The 21,255-nt window shown below is 44.7% G+C and overlaps 1 protein-coding gene across 1 annotated transcript; it reads right to left on the bottom strand.

Annotated features, from left to right (window-relative positions):
* Positions 1-2,763: 2,763 nt before the first annotated feature.
* On the bottom strand, positions 2,764-20,853 carry LOC146198968 (lysosomal acid glucosylceramidase-like). The gene is made up of 10 exons (XM_084592682.1): positions 20,752-20,853; positions 18,346-18,531; positions 16,852-17,016; positions 15,613-15,746; positions 13,411-13,583; positions 8,578-8,821; positions 4,058-4,282; positions 3,616-3,779; positions 3,352-3,489; positions 2,764-2,910 (listed from the first exon to the last, which is right to left on the bottom strand). The coding sequence occupies exons 1-10, from the start codon at positions 20,798-20,800 to the stop codon at positions 2,805-2,807; spliced, it is 1,584 nt and encodes a 527-aa protein (XP_084448808.1). The 5' UTR covers positions 20,801-20,853; the 3' UTR covers positions 2,764-2,804.
* Positions 20,854-21,255: the final 402 nt, after the last annotated feature.

The following is a 21,255-nucleotide window of genomic DNA, read 5'->3' as shown; positions in this document are numbered from 1 at the left end:
TTTTGCAAGACATCACAAACACACGCAAGACATTGATATAATGAGACTACCAGGGGTTGGCTTCGTCGTTCTAAAATTCTTTTAGATCCATCAAAGGTTCTACTTTTGGCAACTACTCAGGATTATCATCGACAAACTTCACAATCTCGATAAACCAATGGACAGCCTCGCGGAAAAAAAATTCGTGCAGGACGTGCATCAGGATCACCAACTGCCTCCTTATGGCAAATCCCACCAGTCCTCATACCCAAAACTTATGAAGCAGATAGGCTACTACAAATAACATCATACCGGGCAATTTCGCTCACGAACGTTGATTACAAAATTTATATGAAGGTTTTAGCCCGAAGGCTGCAGTCGGTAATCCAGGAAATCGTTGGGCCACATCAAACGTGTGGGATAAAGGGAAGGTCCATTGTTACCTTGACCTTGACCTTGAAAAGGCGTTCGACTGTGTTGCCCATGAAATTTTACTTTGTATAATGGACCCTATAAATGTTGGTTTTGTTATTCGGGAGGGCGTGGCCCTGGCGTACCGAAATTGCACTACGAGATTAGTCGTAAATAAAAATCTGGGGGCCCCCATTAGCGTGCAGCGTTCTGTGCGGCAGGGCTGCCCCCTCAGCCCACTTTTATTCTGCATTTACATTGAAACCCTTTGCTTAAATATCTTGGGCAATGAGAATATTACTGGTTTTCGTTTGCAAGCCGTGGAGGTGAAGCTGCTGGCGTAAGCCGATGATGTTGCGGTTTTTACGGTTAACCAGGAGGATATACCCGAAGTTGTTGATTCTGTAAAAACCTTTAGCGAAGCTACAGGCAGTAGGGTAAACTGGTCCAAGTCCCTGGGACTCTGGCATGGTAGATGGCAAAGTGCTCCTGATAATTTTGCAAACAAGTCCTGGGTGACGACTCCGCCAAAGTACCTTGGCGTGCCACTAGAATGCTATCGTGATAGCGAGACATATTGGAGAGCATGCACAGATGACATGCGGGAAAGGGCAGATAAGTGGAAAGGAACTGGCTTATCAATTTTTGCCAGTGCCACGGTGTGCAACCTCTTCTTCATTTCCAGGCTGTGGTGTGTGATGCAAGTTTTACACGGTGCAAGATTGAGTGTGCAGAAGCTGCATAGGATATTCGCGGTTTTTTGTGTGGGCTTCAAAATGGGAAAGATGCAGCCGCACGAATTTATTTAGAAGTGTCAAGGATGGCGGCGTGGGCTTAGGGCATCTTTTTTTGCGGCAGATTGTCAGCAGATTTCTGTTCTTGCGTGAGTTCATGATCCATTTTTGTTCACTGTCTGCCAAATTAGGCTTAAACGTGCACTGCCAGATTTTGTTTTGCCAATCGAATGTTACACGGGAGGTATTTTTGGTTACTTTAGAAAAGTTGTTCAAAGTGTGCGATTTCTATATGCAATATTTTCAAAAGAATATTTATCTACTGTGAAAAAGAAAAAGTTATACAAAGATTTGTGCGACGTTGTTTTTCCGGAGCCCATCTATAGGGCCATATACAGGGGAGGCCCTGGCAGGAAGGTGCAGGAAGGTAAAGAGACTGAAAGTGCCGGCAGCGGCTAAAACTTTCTTTTTAAGTTGCACACTGAACTTTACCAGTAAATGTATTTTTGCAAGAAAAAGGTTTATTTCTTCCATGGGGTGCAGATTGCTTAATTTGTAAACAGCCAGAAACGATAGATCATGTATTTCTTCACTGTTGGGAAATATTTTGGGGACGTACTTCAAAGAACCATAAAGAAATAATTACCTAATAATCCTTACCGAATACGGTACTTACCCACGCAAAATGAGGAGGGGGTTCCATATGATTCAATCATGCTAATGGCCCTCCACAGTATATGGCGTTCACGCATGGCAGGATATAACTGCGCCACGTGCGGGATCGGGAAAAGCACATCATACTTCTCCTGTTCTACTGTGAGGATGATAGTAGCGATTACAATGACGCTGCAATTAGTGATAATGAAAATGATGACAGTAGCGATGACGGAGCATTTCGTTGATAATGATAATGAAAGCAAACGTGATGCACCGTGTGAAGCAGGAATGCTCAGGCTTTTGCATTTCTACAGTGTAGATTCAACAGTACTTTCAGAGTATTTTCAGCCCCTTAGTATGCTTTATCGGTCATCATCAAGCTAAGAACACAATTTTCAACAACTGCATAGTCAGAGTCGTTCGCGCAGCAAATCCAAACTTCTAGTTTACACAGCCTATGGCCTCTGTTTAGCAGCACTGAAGGCATTACAAAAAGAGACAATGATCAAAATTTAATAGCGGTTACGGGGATTGCTGCAAAAGCCAACGCCTATGAAAAGGGGTCCCCAGGTGTGTGTTTTAGCTAATGAAATATTTTGCTACAAAATAAAGTAAGGGACAGAATCTGACAGCCATTTCAGCGGCACGTTTCCACAAAGGTCAACTGTACAGCTTAGAACAGAGATAATGAGTAATCAAACATGAGTCCTTGTCCTTCCTTGGATATAAACGCCCGTTGAGAAGGATAATGGCAATGTCGACGAGAGTGTCTCGATGCGTCAATTAAAGCCATTACTGCTGAGAAACCAAAATTTACATCCAGCATTGCTGAAAATCCAACAGTTCGGGCAATGCAGGTGAAGACACAACCTTACAACAAAGGCAATGTCAGTACTATGAACACTCAGGTTGGGGTTGGAAGCTCTGGGGGGACTAGGCTTACAGATTCTGCTATGCTGCAAGGGGAAGAAATGAACTTTTTATACAGAAAAAAATACAGTTTTTTAATGCCGTTTTTTTTTGCTACGATCGCCAAATGAACGACGTTATAGACCTCTCATTGATGACCTTCTGGATGGTGCCAGGACTAGATGCGTCCTTTATCTTCAGAGTCAATTTCACATCGTCTCTGAAAGATACGAAAGCAGAGATGAAGAATATACATTGTAATTCCATCTCCAACTTCAAATATTAAAACAGTCTATACGGGTGGCTACGATTCTAAAGAAAAGTAAAACCCCCGACCTGGAGAGATATTACAAATCAAATTTGTGTTTGCAGGGTTACGCGCGCGAAAAGGTTGCGCACGTGCAAGCTTACGTACACGAAGAAACTGCAATGGCACACGTAAAGAAACCTTTCGATTCTTCACTACCAATTCATCCAACTTTCATCTCTCCTCGCACAATAGTCTTGCATAGTATATTCTTGTGAGATTAACGTTCTTGTTGCTATGGTAGGTAATATGACGTAAGACATGGTTTGACGTAATGTGACATAATATTTCAGCATGGCGCCGGGAAAGGCGGATCCAGTTGTTGGCCTCCATGGTAGAAGAGTGACCGCTTACCTGTTGAGGACGACCACGACCATAGCTGAGTCTGGAGTCTTGAAAGCTGCATACTCGAGCTTACTTGCAGACCGATTGCAAGAAGCAGCGTCACTCAAATGTGAGTCAATCCTGACGCTGCCTCTCGGGACGAATTTGCTGCGGGAAGAAGTGGGCATTAGCTGCTTTGTATTGCGACGAACAACAGGCATGGATATGTAATGCAGAAATCGTCTCAACGCAGAATTGTTATTCCAAGCTGTTGAAGAGTAGCGATGAACGAACCTGATATGAGCCAGGGCGTAGTACATGGGCTGCTTATAGAACTCTTTGACAGAAGCGTTCACAATGATTGGGGAATCGACAAAGTTTTTAGCCCAGTTGGGGCCCCCCTCTGTGTCTAAAGCGAGGTTCCAGTCCATCCAGCCCGTAGTCCAGTGGTTGAAGTCCTGTGGAAATTAATTGTAGGGGAAACAAAGACAGAAACAGCATTATACCATTTTGCAGGGATTCACTAATTTTCGAGCACTAATAGTAATGAACAGAATCAATGTTTTTTTACTCATAGCCTACTGAAGCATATTGTTAATGTATTGCTAAATACTGGCACCGTAAAGTTGACAGTAGCCAATAAAGAGGCACTTTCAGGAAAATTTGATACCACTGCACTCACCTCAAAGATAGCGACAAAATAATTAATCGTGCTGTACACTGAGCAGCCGCTTACCGTTAGTATGTCGCTGGCGTATAGTTCCGCGCGCTCCCAGCTACCCAGAATAACTTTATCCTTTTCAAGAGGTGAGGATCCAGCGCAGGCTTCGCTGCCGAAGATGAACTTGTTCGGGTATCTCTGACGCATTTTGTCCAGAACCCATGGGCCGATGAAGCTGTTCATGTACCAGTGGAGAGCTACACCATGGACGTATTTGACTGCCTCAGGATCCCCCAGTAGCTGCATGGTGATGCACATAAATTGATGATTAAACGAGGAATTTGAAAACTTCGAATACCAATAAAAGTCCAGAACGTTTCAAATGACCTAAATTTATTTATTCACTTCACCTGACGTAGAGCAAAGCGTTCAAAGATCACTCGTTTCTTGTTTTTTGTTTTTAACAACTGTTAAAATAATATCTTAGCGCATAAAAAAACGGTCTGATCCCAATGGTGGTTGTGTTGGCAAGAGCACGATTTCACGCTGCTCTTACACACAATAAAACCCAAAAACGCTGCCCGGACGCACTGGTGCAGTTTTCACAATTCGACCTTCATTTTACTTGTTATATATTTCATGTACCATTAATTAATGAAACAGGCAGCGTCAGGAACTCGCAATAACAACGATGGAATTAGATTCCTTCACGGAACTAAGCATCTTCATAAATATTCTACCCAATGCCATAAATCTGAAACTGCCTGCATTTCAAGAAGCAAGGCATGTAATTTTTCTTACAGAGAAAGTAATTTAATTGAAGGAGAGGTGTAGAGGTCGGCCGTCGATAAAGGGACCCTGGCCTGTTACTCTATGGCGAAACTAATCTCGCGCAGCATGCAGCATATTTCTTCTATACACACTAGTTGTCACTGTATACAAACCGGTACATTTGAAGAGCAGAGTTCTGTACTATCTTTGCAGGCCCAAATGCGTAAACAAGACCCATCACGCACTCAACCAGAAAAACAAAGCTCAACACACATGCAGCATATGTCTTCCGTGCACAGCAGTCGCCATTGCATACATAACAGCTCTGCTACAGAGAAGAGCTCTGCACATTCATGCGCAGGCATAAACGCTAAAACGCACATCACTGCACCAGAACACATATCTTCGCGCACAGCGTAGAACATGCAAGTGTCACGGGCACAAATACAGGCCTGTTACTCACAAAATCTCGAAGAAAGCCTTCATCACAGTCCACTTGTAAATTAGTTTCTCGCTGTTGCTTAGTTATAGTCTTCTCGAAGATTGGTTGCCTGTCCGACTGCCTGAGAGCTGTTTCCAAGGCCGTGATTTCCAGTTTTCGAGGTCTTATTCTCACACGTATAGTGAGTGCACTTGTAAATAACATAATAAATTGTCTCTGCAGCTTTTAATGTAGCCGACGCTGAAGAGTTCCTTGACATCGTACAATTTAGGTGATGGATTAAAACCATATATCTTCATCAAGGTTCGAGAGATGCCGTCCTGTTGATGGCTCACATTTTTTTAGTGCAACTCCATGGCAGCCTACATTGAATTAGCCATTAAGGCTACAGCATCACTCCTCGAGAAAGAAAGCCTGATCCCCATCAGCGAGCTTACTTTCCGCATCGGAGCTTTCATTGCCTGCTGGGCTTCACTGAAACTTGGTACTCTGACCACACTGCAATGCCTCATATAGCAGAAGCACTATTTGCCGCACAAGCTGCTCGTATCTTTTTGTTTTGGTTTCATGTATGTTTTCATAACCTGCAATACAGGTCTTGGGCCACACAATATTTCCCAGTGGTTCGCGGTCTGCTGACCAATGAGCGGATGGCCTCTCGTATGCATGCCAATTCGGTTTTGCCGCGGATGAAATTTTACGTGCGTATGAGCCTAAATCGATGGACATAGGCGCTTTTAGGCACGTTAAATGCCGCTTCTGAAGAGGTTCTTGTCGCTGAGCCATCGACAATACCCACTGAGTTACCATGCGCAGATGCAGTATATGATAACACCCAATGCTTCAGTCCAGCTGTTGTATTGTGCGACTTTATTGGTATTCGTATAATTTTCTTTTTCCTGCTCGTTGAGTTTCGGAATTGTCTATGATAGCGCCTGTAATACTTGATCAAGCATCCAGTTGTCAGGTATGTCACTGCGCTGCATCTTGCAAGGTTTCGAATAGGCTGTCTCTGAACACGCCCTACTAATATTGGCCAGGGTAGTGTGGTGCTGCATTGTTATGCGTCGCCAAATTACTCGTAATGGCTTCTGTTGGAAATAAATGCGAGCAGGACAGACACCGTCCTCATAAAATATGCATTTGTATGGTAATCCCAAGCACACCCTTAAAGCAGGCGCCTGGGCGCTTGCCAGTTTTCGCAGGGCATTTAATCGTATCCTCGAAAGTACCGGCACACCGTATCTTAGATAAGCGACCAACAGCGCCGGGCGCTGGTGAAGTAATAATCGCACCGACGGTTTGAGTCTTACCAGCCATGTATCTTACAATGCCTGTAAAACTGTATAGCTTTTTTTGAGCAAGGAGACTTGCTTCGTTTAGGATAGGTCACGGTCTATAGTTACGCCTAAGAACCTATGGTGTGTCACCTTTGAAAGTGTACTGTACCATAACTTGCCTTTTGATGCTTTGGTGACCGCTTTAGTTAGGCGATAGATCTGGCCCTTGACGGCGCAAGTACGCAGACACAGTGGACACTTAATGCTACATTCTCACTTGCCCTTGGGGATGCATAAAGTTCGATGCCCACATGCAAGACGTCAGCGTACGCGAATATCGAAACTATGTTTAGAAGTTCATTAAGTAGGCAGATTAGTGCAATATTGAAGGTACTGCGCTCCGCCCGTGAAACCATCACTTGAAACCCGACTGGATTGACTTTCTTTTCACTTACTCCTCCCTCTTCCTCCTTCTCCGCAATACTAGACAGCAAGAGAGTAGGAAGGGAAACGCGCCGCTGTCTCCGGAAGAGCTGAGAGAGCACCGGGATTTCATCGCTATAGCACTGGCGAACCAATGACAGCACTTCTCGGTGGTATCCGCAGCTGACGTCAATGGCGTGAGACGATGCAATACATGGGAACTCGGGAAAACGCCCGGCACTGCTGATCGCCGCATTGCCGAGAGCGAAAACAGGAATTTTCAAAAATGTCAGCAAATTATTAGCTCCCTTTTGAGGATTTATACGTGGCATGCACACTCAGTGCCATTTCCTCCACATAATGCACGCATTTTATGGCTACCTTGTGAACGCATTTTCAAGGACTCTTTATGGTACACTGGAACATTAAAAAGGCATAACTTCAGCCCCTACTACTGAGGAACCACAGATAGTCGTATTTATACGGAGTGCTTTACATGAAGCTTTAAGCAGGCAGGGGGGTAATAAATAATATTGTTACGGGGCGGCAAGCCGATGAAGACAGGAGACAGAAACAGAACGACGTGATGACATGACGATGAAATATGCTTTAATGGCCAGCGGGCCTGGCGCGAGCGCTCCGCCCCGCGCCACTGCCCGCTTCGTCATCTTTGTAGCTCTACCCGGGGCCACCGAGCGATCGTCACGATCGATTGCTAGAAATCCACTGCATGAAGTGACGATGAACACAGACACAGGCCTATAGCCAAACGGGCGAGTTGGTGGAACATATTGGATGGAAAAACAGCGTGACAGACGAACCCCACAGAACACACAGCGCTCGTCTTGTGTGATCCTTTGCTGTGGCGTTCGTCTGTCGCGCTGTTTTTCCATCCAACAGACACAGGATTAGGACATGAAACGCTGGACACTGCAATGAATGCGAAGATGGGAAGAATGCTTGCAGCGGAGCATCAAGTCCAACCTTCATCGTTTGCCGAAGTCCAAGGCTCATGGACACGCCGAACGGCTTGGGCGGGGGTGCTGTCTTCGCTCGAGTGGTCGTGAGATCGCTTCGTCGTGGGGTCGGTCGGGTCGGCTTTGGGCTCTTCCTGGTCGTCATGTGTTGTGGTCAGGGCTGGGGACGGGGCTGGGGAGAGCGGCTGGTCGGGTCTGAGCACAAATGGCTGGGACAAAGCTGGGCGGCGATCTCCACGGGCTCTCGGCCGATGGACCCGGCGTATGGTTGGCTTCGACGGTGCAAGGCGAGGATGGGGATGAACCGCACCCCCAACCAAATGTTACGGGGCGGCAAGCCGATGAAGACAGGAGACAGAACAGAAACAGAACGACGTCATGACATGACGATGAAATATGCTTTAATATCCAGCGGGCCTGGCGCGAGTGCTCCGCCACGCGCCACTGCCCGCTTCGTCATCTTCGCAGCAATATGTATATGGTTTATCCGACGCTTTAGCAGTCGATGATTATGACAACGGAACGGGAATAGCGATAGCGCTCGAGGCCAGACGGAGAAAAAACTCGTAACGTAAGACAACTGCAATACGATTATTGCTATAAACCCTTAACCTGGCCGACATATGATCCACCTGTTGAACACATGTTGGCCTTTTCTTCCCTTTTATATGGGCCGCAGAAAGCGACCGTAGTCCTACTCACCACGTCTGCCCAATGCAGGAGCAGGATGCGGTCATCATCGAAGATCATAATCTTCAGCTTGTCCGGGCCGTATCCTGCCTCTGCCAGGGCCGGTCCCAGATCGAGCTTCACAAAGTCCCTCTGTGTAGCCGGAGTGAAGCCCAAGGTCTGCCAAGGAAACCCTGGTACGAAGCCCGTCGTGGGCTCATTCTGTGTCGTCAGACCCCAGATGGGAACGCCATGACGCTCATACTCTTGCACGAACCTAATCATACAGAACCCGCACAAATATGTAGAACATGGCTGCAAAGTTGTTTTAGAAAAGGGGTGCTCAAACCATACCGTGAAGCAATGTTACGACACGGTATATGATATTGTAACATCCCAAAACGGCATCGGTTATGACGGGTGCTGTAGAGGAGTTCTCCGGTGATTTCGAACTCCTTTGGGCCCTTTATCGTGCATTGACATCCTACAGTACTCAGATTCTGCATACATGAACTGAACAAGATGCCAGTCGACTTGGTTATTCGATACAAAGAACTAGTTTGGAGAAAGAAACACTTGCCTAGCCCGTGTTTTTGCGCTTTCTCTCTAGAACACGACATTGCTGCGGAAATGCGCATTTCTAATTATTTCGTCTTGCTTGTGCACTCAGTCATCCCCGCGCTGCTGATGCCATCCCGACGAACCTCTACACAAGCAAGGCCAACACAACTACGAGCCCGTCATCACGTGCCAGCAAAGCCGCATATCAGCGCATGCGGCAACTTCGAACATGGCAACTCGTCATCAAAAACACTGCACCGACGCGAGGACCAGCGCCACCTTTGCGATGGCACGGAAATTCTGAGGCATAAAAACTAGCCGAGATGCTCCAACAGCCAGGCATGGCAGCGCTGCGGAAATGCGGATATCTGAACGTTTCGTCTTACTTATGCAGGTGATAAAACAATATGGTTTGTTTACACGTTCAGCTGCTCCCTACCTCCTTGTGCTGCCATGCCCACGGTTGATCTGTCCGCAGCTTTGTGACATTGCGCCCTACGTCAAAAAATCATGACTGATTTGACGCTGCCGAACCTGAAAATCGAGCGTTAGCTCGGAATTACTTGGTAATGCGGGAAGACGCTTGAGTTCCGTGGTTGGGTAAATTGCTTATTGATGACGATTTTTACACTCTATGTAGCACGATTTTATTCAAAATCTGTGGAGGACAAATTTTGGGTGTGGGCCCGACCAAATTTGGAAGATACCGTTGTAATCGCTATAGCCGAATTAGGACACTGATTTTGGTGCGAAAATGTTTGAGCTGGCGGAGGCCAAATTTGGGAGTGGTGCGGGCTGAAGCTGAGGGACGTCATCATGTTCGCCATAGCTGAATTAGGTTAGACATCGAGACAAAGGCGAAGGGCTTTGGGAGGCACCCCTATCTCGGCGATGGCATACGTGACTTTAGCGACTGCATTCCTTAGAGGTCAAATCCCGGCGTCCTTTGACCTCCAGGAGGGGTAGCAGTACATCTAACGCTCTAAACATTCCTGCTCCTAGCAGGAGAGGTGGAACGTAACACTTATCCCGACGGGACACAAATCTGCAAACAGCTTACACAGGTCGCCGACGACTTGGATTAAAGAAGAACTACAAACTTCTATCGATGCCGAACTAGTATACTTTGCCGTCCTCGACGACAAAACTACAAGTTGTGTACATCAGGTAGTCGATCTGTCCAAACTAGTGCCGCCTCTTGAAGATCGCTGCAATGACCTGACAAAATTATCGAGTATCTAAAACTTAATACTGGACGGTGCTTCAGAGGACGCAAACGTAGACAATGGAACGTTAGAACAAAAAAAAAAAAAAAAGAAACCAATACAAAATCCTCGAGATTGCGCCAATCGAAATTGAAAGAATGAATAGAATCTGAAGGCCATCGACTGGTAAAGTACGACCCTCTAACTGCAAATTTGTAGGATTTTCGCGACAAAATCAAAATTAAAAAACAAATTCAGCTCGGGTCTACGAGATCAAGAAAAAATATGCCAGCCATGTGCAAAGCCTAGAAAGAATGCAGGTGAAAAGGTTTTTCTTGTCTACGACAAAGTATGCATAACCGTAGAACTATTCAAATCAGACGATGTTCTGAATAATGATCGATAGAAACTGGGGTTGTTCTAACGGCTAAAAAAATGACCTAAATGCAGAGTAAACATTGTGTCCCAGCCGCGAACATAAGGGTGCCAAATAATCGTTTCTTGTTGTTGTTTTTTTCATTGAAAACGCCCGCGCAGCCTGTTAAGCAGGTTAAAATCCGTCGAATCCTTGCTTCTTAGCATGTAACTTAATTTTGCTGCCGTAATAGAGACGTGGCTTACAAGCGGAATCAAAGATATTGAGATAACTTCCCCAAATTACAAAGATATTAGAAAAGATAGGATAACAGGTTGTGGAATGGTATCCCCCCCATTCTTGAAAAAAAAAATAAACATTCCTGTTCCCGATTCGTTCGCCTCCGACGACCTCCGGCGCTGCATGCATGGTTTTACACAAAAACAATATACACACAAGAGAATTAAGCCAAGACGTTAACACAGATGATGCGCTCATCTGACGTCTTGGTTTAATACTCGCATGTGTGTATTGTTTTTGTGTAAAACCATGCAGTGCCGGAGGTCGTCGGAGTCGTATAGCCAACTAGCCCGCTCGCAAGTACTACCGATTCGTCCGGGCATTCAAGGCGCCGGAGCAGACTTTTTCAAAATAGCATTCGGCTCTATGGGAATATCAATGTTGGTGTAAAGTCTATAGCAGCCTCTCGTGTGGCTGCGATGTTATGGACTCCCTATTAATATAAATGCAAAACCAAGAAAAGGCGCCAGACCAACTGCTTGGCAATATTAACCTATGTCCACAAATATGTCCACAAAAAAAAGTGTGACAGATACAGCGCTTTTCCTTTCCTGTGAACCAAGTATTATGACCTCGGCAGGGCTAACGATAACAATCTGCACCGCGAATGTTAACCCTTTGTTGCCCGTAAGCGAAATGTTTTTGTTTTCTTCTTTTGATTCGTATTTGAGCGGAGGAGGGGAAGGGCGCGATCTGCTCCACAGCCATTGCAGAAAGAATGCTTTCTCTACAATGAGGGTGCGAAAGCAGCGGCGCTCATAATTCGGAACGCTTGTGTAGGCGAAGGCCCTGGAGGAAATATATGACAACGAAAAAACGGCCAGATGAGTCTGGCTTCAAATCGCGGGGGAAGTCCGAGCGACAAGAAATTTGGGCGAAAGTAGAACCCAGCGATAGAACGAGTGACTAGTTAAAGCCCATGGCCCGACGGCGGTGCTCGTTCGTACCTGCCACTCGCGCCGAATTTCGCTTACATAGAGATTAGCCTTTTATAAGAATGCCTATATAGCTTATCTTATACCTTATCGGCTGCGATCGATTTGCAAGACAATGGCTCGTGATATACTCCATATAGAATGTCTATATTTGGCGATGTGTTCAGCCAGCAAGCGAGAACCACGTAATCACAAGCCAGTCCAAAACTAAATATGAGTTGTGTTTTGAGAATGAGGGGTAGCGTTCGCTGAACTCCTTCCCTTAATAACTTTTTTTATGTATGGCTTTCATTCCTCTCTCTTGGCTCTCGCTACAGGGACATCCTCTCTCTTACTGGCAGAATTCTGTTGTTATAGTACTTTTGCGCAAGAAAAGGCTTGGCAACAGCTTTCCAAGCTGCATCTTTTTTCGTGACGTTTCAGTCGTCCTCCTGTTACTAAGCGCGGCTCGTATGAAAGTGCCTTCGGCACCACTCATTTTTAACCACAGCGAGGAATAACACAAAAATAGGGCTTAAAAAATTCAAAACCATGAGGTGCTGTCACCCGTTAACAATGTCGAACAAAATAGGGTGCCTCGATGCACGCGCACTCCCGCATCCAGGCTACCTATAACAAATAACAAACGGACTTGCAGCGCCACCTAAGTACAGTTACAAGCGCTCCACCAACATTGATGCACTCGGCCCATCCCCCTGGCCACCCGGCGACGAGGAACCGAACGCGACCTCGGCGATCCGCTGGCGTTTTAAAAGTCAGACAGACGAAGCCAGCGACATAGTTTTGCCTCCTTGAGCCCGTATTTTTCACTTCTCTGACATGTATACGCTGTATGTGTTAAGCTGGACACTGGACACTAATTCGGCTAATTTCAAGCTTCCAAATACGTCCCAATATTACTTTTTTCATCCTGTCACTTAATCGCTGTACAGAAACACAAGCAGCTAGGAAATAGAAAGGCCTCCTTCGACGATCCGAAATGAGCCCTCTGACATCCGCAACTACTATATCCACTTAGGTTTCCTACTTCTTTTTTCACTCCTAGACCTGCGGACTGGGTTTTATTTACCTGGAATGATTTACGACACGCAAAGGGACATTGGCTTGTATGTTTCATTCCAGCTCATGTCTTTTTCTTTCATCGGAATTCCGCTGGGTTCTATTTGTCATACTGCTTGTTCTCTTTCAATCACTTAGTGTTACTTCTCCAATATTCCTTTCTTTAATTTCATTATTGGGCTGTGCTTATTTTGTTTTCTTCAAGCCTTTTTCTTGGTCTCAACTTTCAGGAGAAGGCAGGCGAGTGCCAGAGAAGACAAAAGTGAGCAGGTGCTTGGAAGGCATTTCTCGTTTTCACTCTCTTGATTGTTTGTTTTGAAAGGAGGCCAGGAAATAAACAATCCGAACACATTCTGTCCATTTGTGCTCCAATTAGGCTGTACTTACGACGCCAGTACACGTGAGTGAGCTTGCGAGCAAGAACGTGTGGGAGCATCAATGAACCCCGTACCTCACGTAATACTTCGCCCAAGACTTGTAGTAGGGGCCGCCTGGCTGACCCTTAAGGACTCCACTTCCCTCTAGTTTGTTGCTGGTCTTCATCCATGCCGGGCTGCTCCATGAACTTCCGAAGAACCAAATGGGCTCGGCGGACAGTGACATGGCCTTCTTGATGTACGGGATCTGCGAAGCAGTGGAATTGAGTTCTCAATGTAGGATTTCTGTAGTATTTACTACATTTACTACGTTTTACTACGCTGCCGTGCTCACAGCGTAACGAATTCTAGAACACATTGTCAATCCAAATGAGAACTGTACGCGATAGCTTGAGGGGATCCCACAGATTATTTAGCGGTTTCCCCTTACAAACCATTAACTGTCGTTTTTGTAGCAGTTTATTATACCCTAGGTCACCTCATCTTCTTTCTTTGCCGTCAACGAGCTAGCTAGCTTGAGCAGTGCAAGATGTAACAAAATCCATCCACATGCGTCCATCTCGCGACATCCGCTGTGTGAGCAGCCTCACCTTGAGTCTTTATCCATGCTGCACGCATGAGCCTACATGGTAGAGTATAGGCCGTTGCTAAACAACAAAAAGGACCCAAGCTCGATCTCCACTTTGCATCAATTAGCAAATTATATTTATAGCGCTAATAGTTAAATTTACTTCGTCCACAATCATAGTGTGCATCTGGAATAGGGTTTGAGGAACGTGAAATTGAAGGCTCTTTAATCCAATTTTAATTGTCGTCCCGTCGACGTCGGGTTTCTCTTTGAAAGAGAGGCCTAAAATTGTTGCCTTAAAACGAATTGGCCCCATACTGTAACTGATCGTAAAACGTATAGAGAAGCAATAAGAAATAGAAAAGACAAGAAAATGCTTTTGAAGTCCATCACTCAAAGATTAGGACCAGATTCATGCGACACCAATGAAGCAAAGCAAGCGAGCCCTGCCTCTTGGTCGTCCATACGAAGGCGAAATTTGCGGCTTTGGCGTAAAAACTTTCCTTCAGCGACATTGTCAAGTCTTCAGCTTTGTTTTCTAAGCACTTAATTACCCTATAGGATACAAAAACTCACAAAGCTTCTTTCATCGGAGTGTAATCAGCCAAACCTGTATTCGTTGTTAAAGGGAATGACGAGTGTATCACCCCATCGCGATGTCCAGTACATATATGTAGGGCATGAAATGTTTTAGCAGCAGACCATGTAATTACTTTGCAGTCAAAGCACATTTTAATTTCATTTAGATTTACATTTTCACTGCCTTCGTTTAATTTGTTGTCGCCAACTTGCATGAAGAGCAATTAAACCTCGACTTAATCCAGAAGAAGCACTAAATGCAATCATGTGCAATTATGTTACGAGGTTTAGGGACACCTATACGTAGGCCAGAGTGAAACGTGATCCTCCTTGTGGGCCGCTCAGCAGTAGAAAAGGAGATGTCGTACCCTTTTTAGTGGTGGCAGTCGAAAAAAGGACTACATACACATAGTCATTAACCTTGATCCCGGGGATGTACCAGTACCTGTCTGCATAATAAGCTAAGGATTGAATGGATTGGAAAGCATGGACATCGTGTAGCCCAAATGCAGAGCACAAAAACTAGAGTGAGCTGTCTGTTATTGTGAGCTGACTGCTGCAAGTGAAGAAAGCACCAGTAAACGCTCTTCTTGCAAGTAAACCAAAGTATTTTTTTTAATGCTCAAGATCAGACTTTGTGTAGCAGACAGGTATATACAGGTATATCATTGAAATGAGCTCATTATTCGGCTGGCTTAAGCCAACCTGCGTCCGACAAAAATATGAGCAACTCCGCGGTGGCGATGGAAGCAAAACTGCTCGCTAGTCGTCGAACAGTGCCCGTCAGCGTTAAATTTAAAGTCAGCGAAGCAACGTATTATAACACCGCCAACAGTGACTGTAAAAAAAGTATGAAACAATGTGGAAACAGACGTGAGTGGCTGCAATCATTCGAAATACAACTCGACGTATTATGAGCGACAAATATTTAATAAAGCAGCGCGCGGCGGCTTCATTGTGCGCTAACAGAACAAAATACCTGCGGCATTGCTTAGATCATTCTGCGCTTTGAAAGAAAACGGATAACGCCGCAATTCAGAGGCTGCTGTAGCGACAAATAAAGACTACAATACTTTTTACTTTTCATATTATAAACGGAGTAATTAGGGCTCGCTTTGCTTTTTCATACCTTGAGATCGAAGTCTTCCGGAGCAAGCGTGAAGTTCGACAGGTTCAAGTCTCCAGGCGAGTCATCGTAAGTGTACTTTCGTAATGAAAAGTCGGTGCTCGCCAAAGGAATTCTTCCTATGGTGTATCCGAGCCCTGCCGCAAGAAAACGTATTAGAGATCCGTCATCTGCTAATAACAAAACTCTCAAAAGTTTGAGGGGGCGTATTTTTGATATTTGGGAGCAGCACGCGGTTGCTCACCACCAAAAGCAAAGAAAACAAACAAGGAAAAAGGGGCACCATACACGCAAAACACCAAGGTGAAACTGTAAAAATGTGTGACGACCTTTATTTTATTTTATAGCTTTACGAGAGTTTATTTTCTGTTATAAATCCTTATGGTTACTGGTTTGCTTCTTTTTTTTTTTTTTTTTTTTTTTTTTGCGAGGCCTAGTGACCAGAAGTTACCGCATACTCGGAGAACACTTTTTGTTTTTTTCTCCAATGGAGAGAAAACTACATTGGCAGATCTAGAGTCTATACCACGCAGCCATTATTTTGGTTTGCTGGCTGCACCCTTGCTTCGCTCCATCGAGTAGCTAGAGTATCTGGCGCCATCTATAAAAATTACAAGGGTTCAACGCTGCTGAACGAAATATTGAGGGTGGTATCAGATTAAGCCTGCCAGGACCCTTGCATTCACGTCACGAGACCACGCAGGCACGTTCTTACGGCTTGGTTAAGGCTGGGTTTTATATGTCGGGTGGTAGCCTACGCTGTTGGGTCATGGGCGGTGCTTAAGTGTCCCCTATAATTTTTGTCGTTCTTCTCTTTGTCCGAGCGGTTATTCAAAAATATGCTCTAAATAACAAGTATGTCATATATCAAACATTTTAGCGCTCAACTATTAACTACAACCGCGAAATATACCTGCTGCCCCGAAAGAGAGGGCTGGATTTGGCACGTATCTTTGGATTCACTGTCAAGAAATGTCAGAAAAGCCAGTACGAGTACAGAGCCTGCATCATATAATTGTGGTTCAGATAAAAAACATTTTAGCATGACAGTCCGGGGTAAAGTTCTAAAATAATGGTACTGCAAATAAAGGCTGATATGTGTAAGAAAGAAATGGACACTATATAAAAAATTTAGGGTGAGTTGAGAAAGCACTGAACTATTCATACTCAACCGATTCTTCACGTTATTATGTCAAGCTGCTGACGGCCTCGAATTATTCACAATTGCATCGGTCATGTTACCCTGTTTTGAGTAGTACGACTTCAGGATGTCATCTTGCATATTGGTGGGAAGAGACTTCAAGTTGATTCCAGCAGCATCTGTGAAAGCACCGCCAAAGCCAAACACCTCCTGGTATGTCTTCGAAGAGTTGACTATGAGCAGCAAATCAGGGTCCTTTGCAGAACCTGTTCCCACGAGATATGATGGATGGAAAGACATGTAAAGCATGTACTAACCGTGTGCATCATAGCCTACGGTACCAGATTTAATCCTACGATTCCTGACTGCCGAGTCAAAACATTTTTTTCGCTCATATTCACGATATGTTCAGGTCGTGGGAAAAAAATATTTTTTTAAACTGAAGCTCGTAAAGCTTGATTTCATTCTGCAGAGCACAAGGCAGAAAGTTTATTGATTTATGCAAGTTTATCGAAGGCAATTTCCAAAGCGCGCTTGTGAAAATTTGACTGCAAATGGCCAGGTGTAAACACCCTCTCTGCATGCATCGTCTTCGCCAAAGCTACGGCAAAGAGGGCAGGGTGTATTATTTTATTAAATTCCCGCCGATTAGGGCACCGCAATCGTAAGCTGGAGAGAAAAAAAAAAGGAGTGAGACAGCAATAGGACGACGGGACAAGCAAGCAGACAAACCAGCCCTTATTGGCCCTCTTATAGACACGCTCGTGAGTATCAAGGTCCCTGAACACTCAGCGCATTAGGATGTGCGACAAAAGTGCGCGTCCTTTTCTTAGTCCAAGTTCATTCGAGTACACTAACAGGCAACACGACTGTTCATGCTATTCATGTGCTCGCGGCGGCGATTTTTGTTGGACGCTGAGAGCAAATGGGCATTTCTGGGTGACAACGTTTCTAGTTGTTTGCGATAAATCAAATGATTCCTTCGACATCTGAATACCGAAAGCTTTCTTAGGATTATCTGACACAAATAAATTAAGTAAAACTTTTTAGGGTCTTTAGAACTTCCTACTACGTTTAGCCATTCTAATTAAGGGCAGTGAGTTTAGTTTTTTTTCCTGGACTTATACATTTGCTAAAACTGTGCGAGATTTTAGTAATTCCTAGAAACGTATACAGTGCTGACCTAGACTCAACTTGAAATTTGAATTTTATTGAAAAAGGGGGATACAATTATTTGTCTTTTAGCCTCGCATCCCGTCTTTAAATAACTAAACCATGGGCGAAACACGTACTGCATAACGCTTCATTGCTATAAAGAAGGATGATCAAAGAATAGAAGAGGCATTAGATATCCCAATGGTGCAAAAGGCATGGACTGCGCCGCGATGAGCTCAGAAATAACAAGGAGCAATTTATATGCAAGAATCGACTACTTGTTTCAAGACGAAAAGAAAAAGTCGAATGTGACAGGAAACATTAAGGAGTAAAAGGAGAGTTGAACTTTTTCTAAGAACACAGGCCAATTGTAATTTCAACGAATGTTGTATATACGAGGCTGGACAACGCATCCAACAGAATTGAGTGAAAAAACTGACCAGATGCCCTGCGGAATGGTATCGTGGTCTCTGCAAACCGAAGGCCAGCCTTATTGCTCTCGAAAGCGACGGCTGATCCACTAGGAAGCGGGCCGATGTCTCCCAGAAAGTCGCAGTACGTCACGTTGCAGACGCACACGACGCTGCCCCGTCCATAGTCCCTGCGCTGGCATTCGGGCGCTGCGGCTGTGGTTTGGAAAGAATGATAGTGAGTCCATATGCAAACATCAGTATTTTACTTCCATTCAAAAGTAAACCGCAAAAGTACATCATTTTTGTTGTCGTCGCTGTTTAGACGAGAACAAAGACTAGTGTATATTAAAATGAAAGCCTTTTATGGCTCATGACTCGCTGAGGTCTCCGTCCGTGCGTGCGTGCGTGCGTGCGGCCGCGGCAGCTATCAATCAGAAAAATAAAAATCCAGTTTCCACCTGGAGGCGAACCTCCATCCCTCGGATCCCTAGGCGAGTGGTTTGACCAACTGCGCCACAGCCATTTTTTTTTTCTTCAATGCTTTTAGGCTGTAGGTTACAATAAAAAGAAAACACTACAATACAATACTATACAATGCAATATAACACAATAAAGTACAATGCAACATAATACAATACATATATATTACATTGCAATAAATACATACCGTGTTTTCATACACCTGTAGCACTCCTAACTGGCAGTGTGTAATGTAACTTTTTTATTTGCTTGACTTTTTCAAACGGGACCACAGTTTCTTCGCTGTAGTTTCTGTCGATCAGAACTTCGTGGATTTACGTAGCGCTCTCCACAAAATATTGCCGCACAGAGTGGTTCCCAGAGTCGCAGTGCCAGAAGGGCATTACACTGCGCCACACTGCGTGCAAACCTAGCAGGAAAATTGTGTCGTATAGTGTTTCTGCGTCCATCACAGGTAAATACCTAACCCCATGTGATGTGAGCGGGAGATAAGTCTTAGTGCGCGTTGCAGCACATCCCAGAAGAACACGGCATTATTGCAGTGAATACATGTACCTTGGGACACGCAGTGTTTTCTCTGCAAAAAAAGAGAACATAGGACGTGCCACGCCCAGGATCGTGAAGCGCGCATCCTAATTATCCTTTTACCGTGAGGATGATAGTAGCGATGACAATGACGCAGCAATAAGTGATAATGACAATGATGGCATTAGCAATGATAATGCCGGTGCAGTTAGTTGGTATTGATAATGAGAGCAAACATGGTGCACGTGTGCAGCAGTAACACTCCGGCTCTCCCATTTCTGCAGTGTAAATTCTACAGTGCTTTCAGAATTTTTTGTACACGAACTACTATCCTGAACTTCACTCACACCGCTATTTTTACCGTAATTGTGTGAAGTTCGTGCTGGATATGCATGCATTTAAGCTGAGCTTTAAAAGCGAAATTTCTCAATTTCCGGAAACGTTTGAAGGCGCCAGACGAATATTCGCTACGCCCTGCGAATAAGGCATTTTTATTTTTTTGCTTTCAGTTGAGAATACAATGCACCGCTCAATTCCTGGGCTGTACATAAGTATTAAACCGATGAATCACGTTTTAAGCCCTGCGCACAGAGCCATGACAAGGGGGCTGTCAAAGAGGGCAGATGAGTATGAGCACTTTTATGAAATTATGCATTCCTCCGTCAAGATTAGCGATCTATTTGGGGAGGTTTAAAAAACGATACGTTTCTTGCTCACACTTCATTCCGTAGTCAGGCGTGTATACATTTACTGCGCGGAAGGTTACGTTGTGGCCAATTTATAATGCGTAGAGAGCGAATACCCATAGCAATATCCTGGCCACATAGATTTGAATAATAGATTTGATAAGACCTGCTTATTTACTTTGACAGAAGAAATCATTGCTCAGGTGTAGCGAGAATGACTTTACTTTTCGAACTCGTACAAGCCTGTTCTATTGTTAATTTCCGGGCTCTCCGCTTTACTCAGCTAGTTTGGTAGACTGTTATAAAAGGGATATTCCTCCCCTCCTCCCTTTTTTTATGTCAAGTTTTATGGTAGTCGTCACGGAAGGCACTGTGCATTTAACTAACCCCGAGCAAGCATTCCCAACTAACCTCAACATCAGGTAAAATTACACTACTCTGAAACGTATAACGAATTAAAGCGTAACAAGTACATGAACTATGATTCCCTGTCTCAATCCTTCCTAAAAGTAAAACTAAAACTAGAAGTGAGACACTTGCGACTTCTACGTATACTGTGCGGCGCGTTTTTCTAACGCATATATTTTACTATGAGAATCAGCACCGAGATTAGTTACTTAGATCGCCCTAAAATGTTCATGAGTAAAGGCTCAGTGCTGATATTTGGGAACAAGTGGTATGTTTTGCAAGCCCGTCAGAATATGGCTACTCTCAGTTTTTCACAAATGATGCACGCACTCACCTGACAGCGCGGCAAACGTAGCAACGATGACAAGGAAGCTCCTGTCCATGTGACGCGATGTTTTCCGAGGCGAGTGTCGAAAGTGAGCAGTCTAGTTTTCCCTGTCGTGCCGGTTCAATCACGAAGCTGCCTACCCTTATCCTATACACGAGAGGGGCGCACACTCATGGGAAGATAAGAGTGTGGTCTTTATCGATTTCGCCTTATCGTGGCTGCGCGGAGGTAGCAGCGGAAATCAGCATTTTCAGGCACCATCGAGGGAAAGGCGAATTTCTCACCAATCACCGCTTACAGCCTGGAGGACAGGTATAGTGTGAAACAGGAGCGTGTTTTGCTCGGCAGTAGTTCCACAAAATTGATAAAAAGTTGCCTCTTTTTCTAAGATGCTGATCAGTAATCGGGACAACATTTAGGGTGTGAAAAGATATGTGTGAAGTCTGCTGTCCTTTTTTAAATACGCGACGTACAGCAGAGTACCACGACATTGACAGGGACTTAGTGGGG

This window comes from Amblyomma maculatum, chromosome 2, assembly GCF_055883805.1.
Source record: "Amblyomma maculatum isolate TAMU_Amacu chromosome 2, ASM5588380v1, whole genome shotgun sequence".
NCBI lineage: Eukaryota > Metazoa > Arthropoda > Arachnida > Ixodida > Ixodidae > Amblyomma > Amblyomma maculatum.
The sequence above is the reverse complement of the archived record's forward strand: the minus strand, read 5'-3'. Positions and strand labels throughout refer to the sequence as shown.